The following is a 14591-nucleotide window of genomic DNA, read 5'->3' as shown; positions in this document are numbered from 1 at the left end:
TTTCATCCTTTTCAAAATCAACTATATTGATCATAATTAGTTTTTTTTTTCTAAAAATATTTTGATAATTTCCTTTTTGCTTTTAATATAAGTAAACCAACTCTTTCGTATTAATCTTTCTTCTAGATTATAGCTCAATAAAATGATAGTATTTACACCTTTATATAATTGTCCAAATGATTGTTTAATACTCTCACGCCGTCGAAAATTTTAAAAGGAAAGTTTAATCCTTTAGTAACTTAGCTCATCAATTTGATAATCACCGAACATGAAAAGATATATCTCAGTAAATAAGACATTATTACATCAACCACAATTAAGAGAATAATATAACAAATTTGATGAAAACACAAATTTGTTCCCTCAAAAAAGATCCCAAAAACCATTTATTTAGAGAAATATTAAAAATCTAAAGTGAACTTTTATAAATTTAAGAAACTAAACTGAAACCAGTTAACAAATTAGATACCACAAATATATGCTAAATCTTTTTAATCCGTTGTTAATGAATAAAAGGGATGTACAATAAAAGTGGTATTGCGTTGCATATATATATTCAAAATTACATCAAGCAAGAAGCAATATGAAATAGCTTAGTTTTGGTGTCTTTTACATGCGTTTTCACAATTAGAACGAAAAACTAACCAGACTATATATATGATTTGAAACTACTTCATTCGACAAATCAAGCATACAACTGTTAGTAGAAAACATTTACCAAACTAAAAGGCCAATCTAAATATACGTTTTATAACTAATCTAATAATATCCACTGTTAGTGGTGTTGGCTTACAAATAAACACCAAATACTACTATTATACAATATATATTCAATACAGCTAACTTGGGCATTTAATTTAACAATGAGAGATCAGACGCTCGTACCTTTCGCCAACGTGTTGTCATTGTTAGCAAGCAAACTAAACTTCTCTGGTAGACATGCGAACCACCATGGCATAAATATATGGCCCACAACTATGCTAGACGCCTATACTGATCTACGGACATATATATGCTTCGTTGTAGCAACAAGTTCTTTAAGAACAGCTATGACTTTTGAAGAACACATTTCTCGTACAGGGTAAGGATAGCTTTCTTGTTGGGATTCCTCAACTCAAGCAGCTGATCACCGTAGTTATTTTTTGTCAGCTCTTGTCTGAGCTTCTGGACAGTAAATTTCTTATAATCATCCACGTTAGTATGCTGACTATGGATGTCTTCATCACCCCCAATGGAACCATTATCTTCCAGACTAGTAAACTTAGGCGAATTAGGTGTAGTCTTAGATCTCTTAGTCCCCCTTAAAATTCTAGGGCTGGAATCCATGTCCTGAACTGATTCTGTTCCCACATCATCATCCACCCTCAACCGCTTTCCACGAGAGGCAGTTTTTAGTTCACTGTCCAGTATTGTTTCATTCAGTCGAAACTTGGTCAGTTCTTGATGCAGAGAATCAATTTTTACTTGTGCGGACTGTAACCGGAGAGAGAGAGAATCAGCCCTGCTAATTGCCTGAGCACATGCTTCACGTTCTGTTTCCAAGAGTTGATCAAGAATTTGTGTTCTATTTCGCCTGTGTGTTCCATCTTTCTCCAACAGTAAATCTATATCCTTTTCTCTCTGTTCTACCTTTTCCTCTAGTGATGAAACCCTAAGAAGTGCATCTCTCTCTGAATCCCCCACTCTTCGCAATTCATTTTCCAAATTACCTTTCTCCCTCTCCAAGTTTTCAATTTTCCTCTCAGCTCTTTCTATATGTGCGAGTCTCTCCATTGCAAGCCTTTGCATCTCGCTCTTCTCCTTCTGAGCCAAGGCAGCTTCGGCCCTAGCTTTGTCAGCTACTTCAGTAACCCTTACAGCTTCTTTTTCAGCATTTTGACATATTTCCTTGACTTCCTCAAATGTTTTGCACTCAGATTTGTACTTCTCCTTTAGATGGCTAATCCCCTGTTGCATTGCCATCACATCCTTCTCATATGACAGAGCCCTCGCATTTTCAGCTTTCAATCTCTCAGTCAACTTAATAATTTCAAGCCTCTGTGGCGATATTTCTGATTCATAGTTTAATATTTTTGACTCTGCAGCCTGCACACATTTGTAGGTCAGACATGGTATTTAGACCCATAAAGTCAACATTTGTTCAATGGACAAAACAAAAGTCAATTACAAAAGCATACAAATTGTGTTCATGTTTCAAAAATGATTCTCTGTTGTACATCGTTGTTTAAATGAAGTGATACTGGGTTAAAATACTAACCGTGGCACAACTTCACAAAAACTATCAACTCCAGCAATCTTTTCGTTTTTTGTTTTATTTTGCTTTAATAGGAATGTAAAAGGGAAGGTCGGACTATTAAATTAATAATGTAATTCGTCAATAAACATACACAAAACATACATAAGATAAATGTTATGAAGGCGGATGTGAAAGGAAAATAGTTTATAGAACAGTTTTTTTGAATTAACTAAACGGGCACAAACCTTACCTTCAATTCCAACTTCAAAGTTGTTAAACACCGCTCCGCGTGCTCAATTTTAGCAGTTTTCTCCTTTAGTCTATCTTCCTGTATAAATGAAGGAGATATGAATAAGAAGTTCATTCTCCATCCCATTCATCACATACAACATTAATAAGGTAATGTTTCACTGTGAACTTTATGCTACATAGCAATTCTAGGTAACCAGAGATTTACAGAAGTGAAGTGAGGACATCAGAGAGCTTAGCTTACCTTTTCAACCAAAGTGGAAGAAAACTGTTCTCTTAAAGCATCTTCCCTCAATTGTGTTTGATTGTTTGTGTAATCCTGCACAATTGCTGCCTTCTCTAGAGCAGCTTTTACTTCTCTAACAGCAATGTCATACTTCCGCTTCCACTCTGCAGCCTCCTCTTGAGCAGACTTTGATTGCTCCCTCGCTGCAGCCAACCTTGTTTCAGCAGCACTGCTATGCGACTTGAGAGCATCTATTTCAGAACTAGCTTGGTCCTCCTCAGATTTCTGTCTAGATAAAACTTGTTCATATTTTCTTTTCCAGTCTATGGATCCTTGCTTGGTAGAATCCAATGTTTTTGATAAGCTAGAATATCTCTCATCCAGCGAGCAACAGCTTGCCCGCAAATCAGTTATGCTATTCATATATTGATCGGTTAGTTCCTTCTTATCATTGATGGCATCCTCATAGCGTTTAATATACTCAGACTTTTCATTTTCACTGGTTTCCAGCCGCTTATAAAGAAGGGTCATCTTATTTTCAATCAGTCGACAGTTTAAACTGAGAGAACTCTTGTCAGATTCAACTTTATCTATTAATCTCCTGGTCAGGTCCAGTACGGGGCCTTCAAAACTAGTGTGACCAACAAGTAAATTATTAAAAGTAAATTTTAAGGAACAGTTTAAAAAAGTCTCTGCAGACAAACCTTTGATGTAAGAAGACTGCAAGTTTTTGCCACTTCCCAGGAGCTTGAATGGATTTTTCATATTCACATAAAAGAGCATCAAAAACCTGCAAAAGAGATAAATAATAAAATCAATTTGACATTTCATTAAGTTCTTTCTCATATTTCTCCTTTAGGATCGCGGTATTACAAAATGAATTGCCTTAAATTGCAATTACAAACCGTCAGGTGAGAGATTACATTTGCGCTACATTATACGACCAATTGAAGAGAAAAATGATAACCTTAAATAAATGAACACATCGTCTACAGCTAAATAGTTGTTTTCTTTTTATGAAAAAAGCTGATAGGCCAAAAGAATGAATACGTCACTTGATAACTTTCTGTTTTCATGAGGACATCAGAAGCAATGAAGTATTTAACTTAAAAAATGAAAGAGCATTCACATCAAGAAATCTAAAAGATGTGTACCCCAAAACATTTTACGCAGGTTGACAACAATTTTGAACCATATGGATTTCGACTCTCTATAGTGAGGAGGAGTGCACCTAACAGAGAAGTGGAGAATAGAGTAGAGTTACAACCAATGATTAGAAAATATAAGAAATTAACTACTTCATGACTTCTTATATATCTACATGAATCTTATAAGAATATAAGCCATTGATTTTGCACATTCACTGCAAAGTGAACCACTCGATTTGGACAAGACAAAAACCAAGCATATAAAAATGCCTCCTGTAAAGCAATGATTATGGGAAAAGCAATTTTACAAAGTACCGTCATATGTTTGTTTCCCTTTTCTCGTTTAAGGTTTCTATATGAGGGACACATCGGTGGTGCAAAGGATGCACTAATTATATAACCATGTCACTAATAAGTTCATAATCAACAATGTGATCAAAGCAGTGGCAGCACCACCAAAAAGTTTTTGGTTAAACCTCAACAGATATCATAGAGAAGAAGGAAGGGTTCAGCATTTGAAATTGCACAATAATAACTGTTGCATTTACCAAATTAGCCCCTAAGTATATTGTGACTTAGAAAGTAGAGTTAGAATTAATTATTCTTATCTTGTAAATTACATTGTGAATTTACTAGTTTGTAATCATCATGTTATTATAAATATCCTGAGGCAGAGTTCATTTTCACTCAAGTTTTTCCATTCGATCTAGAAAAATTGCCTCCTTCAATCTCAAGTCTGAGGAAATTTAGCGGTGGCTTAAAAATTGTTTCAAAATACATGTCCTAAGCATAGTGAAGTACAGAAGAAAATAGCAGTATAGCACTATGTAAAGTTAGTTTTATCTGCTATCCTGTAATATAATTAATAAAAGTTATGCTTCCAATATGTTTCACAATTGATACAAATCATGTTTAGTTTACCTTGCTTTAGAGAAATAATAAATTTTATTCCAGCTTCATAGGAGAGCTTTTGAAAGAAAATATGAATATTTACCCACAAAAATCAAATCCGAATAAGCTGTGTTTAGTTGAAAGAAAACCTGCTTATCTGTTCACAAGACTTCTAACTTGCTAAAAGTATGTTTCATGTTTCAGCTCCTTATTGGTGGCTTCTAAGCAACCGCTGTACACCAACAAAGTCTTTCAAACCAAAAAAAAAAAAAAAAAAAATCATCTAGAAACCAGAAACAAATATCCTAATTCATATATATAGCACATTTAAGTGATTCAGAAAGCAACAGAAAGGTGAGGTGGAAGAAACTCAGAAGAAATAAATTTTAGATATTCACTATCCCACCTTCTCAAAGCCATCATGCATAAAGCTAATATGCAGCCTAAATATCTTCAACAATGCTCATAAGATGTCTCCAAATTAAAAAATATTTGCAGTTAATAAATATTAGCAATTAATAAATAATTCACTAAACAGAGCACTAAAACTAGATTAATAAATATTTGCAGTTAGCTAAACAACAATTACCTTTGCAACATTATCTATCTTTGCATCAGATGAATTACAAGCCGCCCTCAGCCTCTTTTCCATAGACTGAATGGCATTAGAGCATTGTAGATCAGCTTCTATATATGCATTCCTTTTGAAATCCTGCTCGAAGCCAATAAAGCACAACATACGATATTAACCCACAAACCCAAAAGGGAAAAAGCAAGCCCGTTGCAAATATAGTGTAAGAATTTTAGTCATGTTAGATTAGTCAAAGATCAAAAAGCAGAATTCATTTTTTAAAATTTGAACGCAGTACCATATGGTGCTTGACAAGCACCACATAATGCTTGCCAATAAGAAAGAAGAAAATAAGTCTAAGCATCTGTCACAGGCCCACAAGAAAGGTCAAATCTAATTTGATTGAGTGATATATTGACAGAAAAGAAGAGAATTTTCTTACCAAGGGATTAAAATAGAAATATAGACTAATAATGAAAGGGATTATATAGCCAAAAAAAACTTTACCCACCTTATAAGAAATATTCTATTTGGGACAAAAACCACACAACTGATACTATGTAACACCATGCATATTTATTTCAAGGTTCTAACTGCAAGCTAGAATAAACCCTGCCTGGATTCCAATAAATCCTTTGAAATTAATCCAACAATGAGGAGCTGCAGCACACTAGAGTTTTGCAAGGAGATGTGCCCAAGTGGCTTTTGAGTTTAAAGTGATTAAAACTTCTCGAAATAATACACCTGGTTTATTCTCTCAACAAAAGTAGAGAGTAGAAATCAAATATCCTGATTTCTATTTACACATAACATGCTGCCAACAGAAAACAACTGATTCTGTTTAGCATTATAAGTAAATGATAACAGGCCTGTCCACTCCTTTATAATAATGCTACCCAACTTAATAAGATTCAAGACAGAAGAATTAAAGATGAGACTAATTAGCTGTAGTTACAGGTAATAGTAGAAGATGAACAGGCAGATGATAACAAGGGGATTATCAAAACTCAATTCGAAAAATTACGTAAGATGGACAAAAAAGGTTCTCAAACAGGGTGGAATCAGAAAAGCTTTTCCCACATCAAGCACTAACTTATTTTTAACGTACAATCAATTTCACCCTTAGTACAAAATATGGTAGAAGAATAAAAGACAGATGAGCCAAAGTAGTTGTAGTAGTCAGAAAAAAATAGACACATTTTTAAGAGTAGCTACAAAAATTGATTTTGGTTAGCATTGTGAGGATATGGAGTTAGCTCAAATAATAGACAGATCAGAAAAGGTTTTATTTCGAATTAGTAACATTTCAGGGAACTAAGTAGCAGCTCAATTATAAAAGGCCAAACTATTTGAAAGGGAAACCCTTGGAAGGTGAATTCCCTTCTTTTCTTTGTCATTCAGTGTATATTACATAAATGATCTTTACTTCTTCTCAATTCTGTTTTCTCTATCCAGAATTACTTCAGACTAAATTCTTGGGTTCGTAAATACCTGAATAAAAAAAAAGTTTCATGTATCCTTTCATAAGCAAATAACTTTTACCAAATAAAGTTTAATCAGCTAATTGCACTCAGATGATTGCAAATATCCCATACCTCAAACTCCTTTTTGAAAAATTTCTGCAGCATGCCTTCATATTTTGTTCGTACTACACCAACCCCAACAGCACTAGCAGTAAAAGCTCCCATTGAAATCCGAACTGCTTTTTCATGTGCTTCCCTCAAAGCAACCTACAAGCATTGTAATTTAAATAGGGAAATATATGAAATACATAATCAACGTTCAACTTCAATAACTCACTTCCTCAGGCGGCTTAGTTCTGTCAAAAGAGGATATATAAATTTTGGCAGCAGAATCATATGCCTTCTGACACTCAGCTTCTTCAACACTCTGCAAGTAACAATGACATAGACAAACAAAACTTAAGGAATTTATGCTTGAATAGAAACATTTTTCTCCCAACTTATTTTACATCCATTACATATACCCGTTAAGAAGGACAAGTGGAAATCCTCACAGGTACAAGTTCACAAGCCAGAAAATTATAACTCAGTCATATTAGTAGGGCATAGAAGAATACAGTAGGCACACTTATGTGAAGAAATTTCCCGATTTTTGGTGGTTGTGAAAATAATGAACATTATGTCACAATATCAAGCTATTTAAACAATCGTCATGTTAGGATAGCCTCTGTTAATTAGGCATTGTCAGTTGAGACTTCATAGTTGGCCCTATAGTCATTCAGAATAGATAATTAGTAAAGGGCTGTTATAAGTAGAGGAAAGACATCATATGTTAGGGTATAAGGAGAAGGAAAAGTTAGTTAAGATATTTAAAATATTGATGAGTTTGTTGCTTGAGGTGTTAGATATAAATAGAGGAAAAAGGATAGGAGAGAGGAAGGATGTTCATTTTGTAGAGCTTATTGAGCTTTTAGTCAGGTGGCCCATCTATTGTAATACGTATAGTCTAAGCTTCCGATTTACATTTTCATAATACTCTTCTTTTCTGTTAAGAGAATTCATAAAAAAAATGCTTAGATAAATCTAGATTCTTTCATTGTTAACCATAAACCAAATAGGTTGGAGAGAATAACCAATTAGATAGAAGAGCTACTTAGTATTTTAATTATTTATAAAGATTGTCCGAACATTTTAATAAAAAAATTTTACACACTAATTTATTACTTTTCAACGACAGCAAGAATGAAATGGAGGGAAAAAATCATTTTATGATATGACAAGAGTTACTCTCTTTCCTTTTTCAAGTGCAGCCTTTATTTAATGATTGACACACTAACCTGCCAGGAGGAAGAAATTGTAGGCACAGCACCATGATTGAGAGCATCCAGATAAGATTCGGTGATACCGATCAACACAGGACCTGTCATCATAGTTGCCCCAACTTGTTTTGGCCTTGTTCTCTCAAAAACAAACTTTGCCAAAGCATCTAGGCCAGATCGAAATTCAGGCCGTAAATTTTGCAACTGCACATCGAAGACAAAATTTTCAAAAATAAGAAGCAATAAAATGAATGACAAAAGAATATGGTAGCTGGTAAGTCACCAACCGATATCTGATCAAGTCGCTGTAGGTCATTTTCATTGTTCAGAGGTCGCACAAGAGTGAAGCATTCCCTATCCGGGAATAAATCCCGAACAGAATCTCGAATCTACTAATTGATATTGTAAGAAAATTAGCACTTCCAGCAAAACAAACCAAGTTCATAATTTCCACAGGCTTAAAAGCTTATGAAATGCAGTAGGTTTAAAATGATAGTGCACAACGATATTGAGAGCATGCACTAGAATAAAATAAAATAAGCAAATGGAAAGTAGATAGGTCAATACCAAAATTCATGGACAAAAGTCAACCGATGTTGTATACGTACTCTTACTTTTGTTCTATTTTTGTAATGAAAACTCAAGTGTAACAGTTAATTAATGAAAACATAAAATTGGTTGTAATTGTTACATGAGTTTTCATTGGGAAATGACACTAAAAGTACCTATAAAACAATCTCCAAGTTTTGTTCTAAATGCATCTCTATCCGATTATTTTATTTCCCATATTTTTTCATGTAATTTTTTAGATGCAGAAAAAACCAAGTGCGTTTTGTATTGGTTGGTAAGGACAGTCAGTTTTCAAGTTGTTGGCACAGAAGAGGATTAGAGGCAGTTAGAACAGTTAGGGAAAGTTTGAGCACATCAATTAAATAAATATTACGGATGGAAGATTGGAAACAGGTCTTTATCCATTGGGAATTGCTGCACTAAAGTCTAAATTCATGAATATTGTGATTCGTGAATATTGCTTATATTGTCCTCATAAGATTCCACTTCCATAAATTTACTCTACATAAATGTAATTATTTCTGAAATGTATATAAAGCACATGTCCTGCTGAGTGCATTTTTTGCTCCAGTAATTCATCAAAACTAAATCTTGAACTGATGGATTCATTTTATTCAGATAATCAGAAAGTTCGTAAGAAAGCAAAACACCTTTGTGAAGGGGAAAAATATTTCTTCTATTCTCAAGCATTCAATAAAATTATTCATCCTTTGCACATCTCTACCAATTTCATTTCATACCAAGCCAAGTATTTCCAATTTATATAAGGATCATGTTCAGACAGGTAAGCCTTGTGAGTCATTAATAGTTCCTGAAGAAAATTAATAAAAAAAAAAGGAAGTAGAACGATGCCTCATTTTTGGCAGTTATATCTCTTCCACTCCCTTGGACAGGCCTCAAAGCAATTTCCAGATAGTCACGGGGTGTTATTTTTCTGTTATCTTCTACTAGGTCCAAATAAAAGTCCTGCCAGCAAGAGGAAAGAGAAATAAGGTAAAGACTGAAACTAGACAACAGAAGTAGGCTAGAATGACATAAGAACACAGGATCAGAAATTAAGAATTTCAAGTTTCCCAAAATATGAGGTGAAACAATGACAAAAGGTTTGTAAACAACTCACTCTTAGAAGCCAGACAAAAATAGGAGAAAATTGACCCAGTTCAGATACCGAACTCCTCCCTCCAGATGCTCTAACACGAATGTGCTTTGTCATCTGAGTGACAAGAGAAAGTCGATCAAGAGCAGCCTCATCGATACCACCCATCTATGAAAGAGAGAATAGGGAATGAATTTGTATCTTCATGAGTGGATCCACAAACTGGTCACTAAATTATCAAAATCAAAAAGTATGCAGAAGTAAAAGCACACTCAATTATACGTAAATATAAGATTTTATAAGTTGACCCAACCTGGTTATAAATAAACATGCTAGACAAAAGGACGGCCAATGAGAAGATCTGGGTGCTATATGTTCCCTGTACATTAAGAAAAACAGAGAAAAAGAGGGAAAGAACATCACAACGGATGGAAATGGCTACCTACGTATACACAAGAAACTGAATACAAAAGGCATTAACACAATACTACGATAGTTAGCATCAATATCCAAAATCCAGGACTGGAACACCAAACAGACAGAAACTATTAACAAGCATGCGTAATCCAAGCTAACCGTTTGGTCATAAGCATCTATTCCTTCACTGTCTAATAGCAGGAGATTGTACTCTGTTCCATCAAGGGAAGTCCTCTTCAACGGTGTACTCCACAACCAAAGCCCTTTGGTACATGGACGATGTGTTGATGCTACATGAAATCCACTAGTCCTCCCAAGAAGCTACAATATAAAGAGCAAATTCCCAATTTTTTTTACCACAAGACTGATAAAGAAGTTGTGCAAAAAGTAGTTAATCAGAATGACTGAGTCTCATCTCATGACAGCAGGTAATTACGACATGGAGAGTTAGAACGAAAGCTGGCTAGCATGCCAACTTTAACTGACCTGTCAGATTGCATAACAAGGCAAATTAATCTCTCAGATGTATAAAATAGGAACATTGAAAGGAAAACTTTTCAGATGAATAAGCTCAAACACATTTCATTCTGAAATTCTCTCCGATGTTTTCTTCTACTTTCTCACTTTCTCTCTATACTAGGTAGTTTCTTTCAATCGCACTCCACTCCGATAAATCATATCCAAGAAGGGGAGAGGAAACGCAAAGCCAAAAAACATTCCCCATTCTTATGATAAACATACAAGTATTGGAGCTAATAACATTTTGTGAAGAGGCAAAATATGTAATTAAAAACAACGATAAAATGGTTTTTCGACGGGGTGTTTTCATCGATCATATAGCATGAGCTTCAAACCTTATGTATAGAATCCATCACCCCTTTCCTTCACTTTAAAATCAAAGCCAGAGAGTTTACCTAGCAAGAAAAGTGGTTCACGACTTTTTCTCATCCGTACTTACAATCCATAAAACACAGCAGACACAACAGACAGCGTCGCATTAGGCAGACACCCCCATTCACCTACTAACAAAGTGATATGAGCATTTTAATAATTCTAGAAAAGTCACACAATCTAAGAACTATTGCTAAGTATTAGGATATTTATTCTATTTATCATGATTATATTGTGTCTAGGTTACTCTAATTATCATAATTATATTATCTATAGAGTTATTCTAATTATCATGATTATATTGTGTCTAGGTTACTCTAATTATCATAATTATATTGTGTCTAGGTTACTCTAATTATCATGATTATATTGTGTCTAGATTACTCTAATTATCATAATTATATTATATTGTGTCTAGATTACTCTAATTATCATGTTTATATTGTGTTTAGGTTACTATAATTATCATGTAGTCTACCGAGCATCTCATACATAGGGCTTGGACATCCTATGAAATCCATGTCTCCGTAAAAAAAACCAATTAACTTAATATTACATCCCGGATCATTATCCGTGCCTAGGTAAAACTTAAAAACCCCAGTTATTAAACCTATACAGTCTCTCTAACAGCAGGAAACGCCTTACGTAAAATGCCTATAAACTACAAGGTATTAATCCCTAAACCCCAAAGGAAAAATCATTCATTAACCTCTTGAAAGTGCACCTGATTCAGAATGAAACTCTTGCCCTGGCGAGCGCGACCACACACAGAGACCACGCCGATGGGCTCCTTGACGAGCTGGAGTGTGGCTACGGCTTCCGGGTCCATGCGAAACCGTCCGTTCTCGTCGCAATAGACAAGGCGAATTGGCCTCGCCGGACCCGTCACCGGTGACGAAGAAGGAGTCACCAACGGTGAGTAATCGGCGGCATTGTCCCTTCTTCGACTGAAAAAGTTCATCATCTTCGTCAAGTTCTTTCTAAGGTACCTGTCATGTGTTGAGTTGAGAACAGGCAAATTCAAAAGGACCCAGGTTTAAACTTGGAGAGAAAGACATTGAAATGACCTTTTTAGCCCTGTACTTGTTGTGATGCAACCTTTACATGCCAGGACCGCCTAGTCATTTGCATCCTAATATAGTTTTTGCTGTCTCGTTCAAAAGGTCGAAATCTAAGCGGCAAGATTCACAGTCTCGCGGTACAAGAATTCCGTAAAATAGACTAAATTTAATTTTAATTCATCTCTAAATCGATTTAGGCGGAACAATAATTATAATTTAAAATAGTTTGAAAATGTATATAATTTATTATAGTTTGAGACTTCAATATATGGATTTTGATAGGGATTTCTTCATTTCTGTACAGTGTTAAAAATGTTGTCTTTTTACTTGGTTCGGTTAACAGTATAAAAATAAATTGAATGAACAAGTAAACATTCTTAAATAGTTATATGTAAAGATTTTGACACCATTAAAATTGTAAAAACCGTTGTAATTTTCTTAATTAACTCTTTCTTTATCAGTGCAAAAATTAAATATGAATTAAGTATCATTCGAATTGTTTATATTTTAATACGTTTTGGCTTTAATATTTATTGATATATTTAACACGTTAAATGTGTTAACGTAATTAGATAAAAATATTATATAATATATATATATATATATATTAATTTTTAAACTTTTAAAATTAAAATATGTTAAATTCCAATAAAAATAAATTTTAATTTTATTTTAAATTCAATTAAAAATATATATTTAACCACATTTTTATTAAACGAATTCATGTAGTTCAGAATTTAAATATTAAATTATTATAGTTAAAAATTAAAATTAATTTCATTAACTTACTTCAATTTTATTTTTTAAATTTTGAATTTTTAAAAAAAAATCAAATCAAAATTTATTAATTCAATGTAAAATAGAGTTAAATAATTTTAGCCATCCTATTGAGATGGAACACACCAATTTGATAATATTCTTTTACTTGGTGCGTCACATTTATTTAGAGCAGTCGCTTTTAGATTCTAAACAAGAATAACCTTATAATATTATTTCAAAAATTAACAACTCATTTATAACTCAAATTATTATTATTATTTTTATTGATATTTGATCGACACTAATTGGTAAGTAAACATGAAAATTTCAACCATCTTTCCTGAATTTATAAATTTTCAGTGACAAATATCATTACTTATGATTAAAATTAAGCAAACATGGGTGATGTTTCGATATCAGGTTATACGAAAAACTCTTTGAATACCATCTGCATAAGAGAATTTCTAACTCAACCTTAATAAATCTCCAACGCTATTTGTTAATAAAAAAATAACTATTTATGCAATATTGGGTTCGATTGACCTAGTCTCCTTTTCTTCCTATCCATCTGCTTCAAATAATCCAATTCATTCAGGATCCAATATCATCATCAACTTCATCATCTCCTCCTAACATTCAAAACTAATATTTTCACAACATCCCCAAAACCAAAAAATAATATATAGATCCGGCATCTCATTTGTAACTTAAAAAAAAAAAACACAAATTATATTCATAATACAAGTAGTTATCGCAGCACATTTACCTCTTAGTTATTCTTGTTTCAGTTGTTTCCTCTAGAATAAATAAGTGAGTCGAGAACAGTTATAGAATATGATTTTGTGAGAGATTCTCAAGATTCAAGATGAACTTGTACGTCAAATTTAACTAACTGAAACATAATGTACAGAATCTGTTCTCTCTCAACACGACGCAGTTATTCACAACACAACGGAGTTTCTCTCGCCAATCCAACAGACTTAGAGAAAGAAAAAAGAAATAAGGGAAATCAATCTAAGAAAACTTTTCTATATGTGATTAATTTCCCTCTCAACAAATTAGGTAAAAGAAAAAAAGAGGTAAATTAGTCAGAGCCACAAGGCACCAGCGTCCTTTAATATGGGAACCAATTCACCTGATATATGAGTGGCCATGACTCGTTCCAAGCCCCCGAATAGCTTGCCGGCGAGGAAGACAGCCGGAAACTGGAGTGCTTCGGCGGTGTGAGGGGAGAGGTGGCGAGCAACGGCAGCTTCGTGGTCCTCGTGGACCTCATAAACGGGAGGGTTGACTCCAAGGCCTTGTAACAACCTTTTGACCACGTGGCACATGCAGCAGCCCCGTCTCCCAATGATGACGATGGCGTTTTCTGAAACCACTGTGGCCACGCTGGCCGGATCAGCGCCATTGGATTCCGCGGTCCCTCCAGCGTGTGACCGGTCACGTGCGCCGGTAGGGATGCAAGTTCTGTAGGGAATGGCTTGGTGCATGGTCCAAAGAGAAAAGAGGAAGAGAGAAAGGTGTGGAAGAGGGAGGAGTAAAGGGGGCAGAGGTGGAAATATAAAGAAAGTGAAGGGAAGGGGACTGTAACGTCAACGGCAGTTACATAATTGTACGTCACCGCTGTTGTGGGTGACGCGCTATTACGTCACCAACGCGGTCAACATATTCCCGGAAGATACATTGATGACATG

The 14591-nt window shown here is 34.4% G+C and overlaps 2 protein-coding genes across 4 annotated transcripts; both read right to left on the bottom strand.

Annotated features, from left to right (window-relative positions):
* Positions 1-723: 723 nt before the first annotated feature.
* LOC106776076 (guanylate-binding protein 1) lies at positions 724-12182 on the bottom strand. Of its 3 annotated transcripts, none has more exons than XM_014663384.2 (15): positions 12145-12182; positions 11802-12066; positions 10346-10507; positions 10083-10148; positions 9794-9937; positions 9526-9639; positions 8391-8492; positions 8122-8307; positions 7122-7211; positions 6917-7051; positions 5340-5462; positions 3416-3501; positions 2730-3342; positions 2487-2564; positions 724-2085 (listed from the first exon to the last, which is right to left on the bottom strand). In XM_014663384.2, the coding sequence occupies exons 2-15, from the start codon at positions 12039-12041 to the stop codon at positions 1048-1050; spliced, it is 3177 nt and encodes a 1058-aa protein (XP_014518870.1). In that variant the 5' UTR covers positions 12042-12066; positions 12145-12182; the 3' UTR covers positions 724-1047. The 3 variants fall into 3 exon arrangements, with proteins under 3 accessions (XP_014518870.1, XP_022643046.1, XP_022643047.1); XM_022787325.1 differs by lacking the exon at positions 12145-12182 and adding an exon at positions 11101-11208 and having other exon boundaries at positions 11802-11913; XM_022787326.1 differs by lacking the exon at positions 12145-12182 and adding an exon at positions 11101-11205 and having other exon boundaries at positions 11802-11863.
* A 1574-nt stretch (positions 12183-13756) lies between these two features.
* Positions 13757-14591, bottom strand: LOC106775465 (glutaredoxin-C9). Its single transcript, XM_014662589.2, has one exon. It carries the CDS (start codon positions 14385-14387, stop codon positions 13986-13988), a length of 402 nt encoding a protein of 133 aa, XP_014518075.1. The 5' UTR covers positions 14388-14591; the 3' UTR covers positions 13757-13985.

Source organism: Vigna radiata, chromosome 10 (genome assembly GCF_000741045.1).
Source record: "Vigna radiata var. radiata cultivar VC1973A chromosome 10, Vradiata_ver6, whole genome shotgun sequence".
Taxonomy (NCBI): domain Eukaryota; kingdom Viridiplantae; phylum Streptophyta; class Magnoliopsida; order Fabales; family Fabaceae; genus Vigna; species Vigna radiata.
Note: the sequence above shows the minus strand (reverse complement) of the source record. Positions and strands in the feature narration are given on the sequence as shown.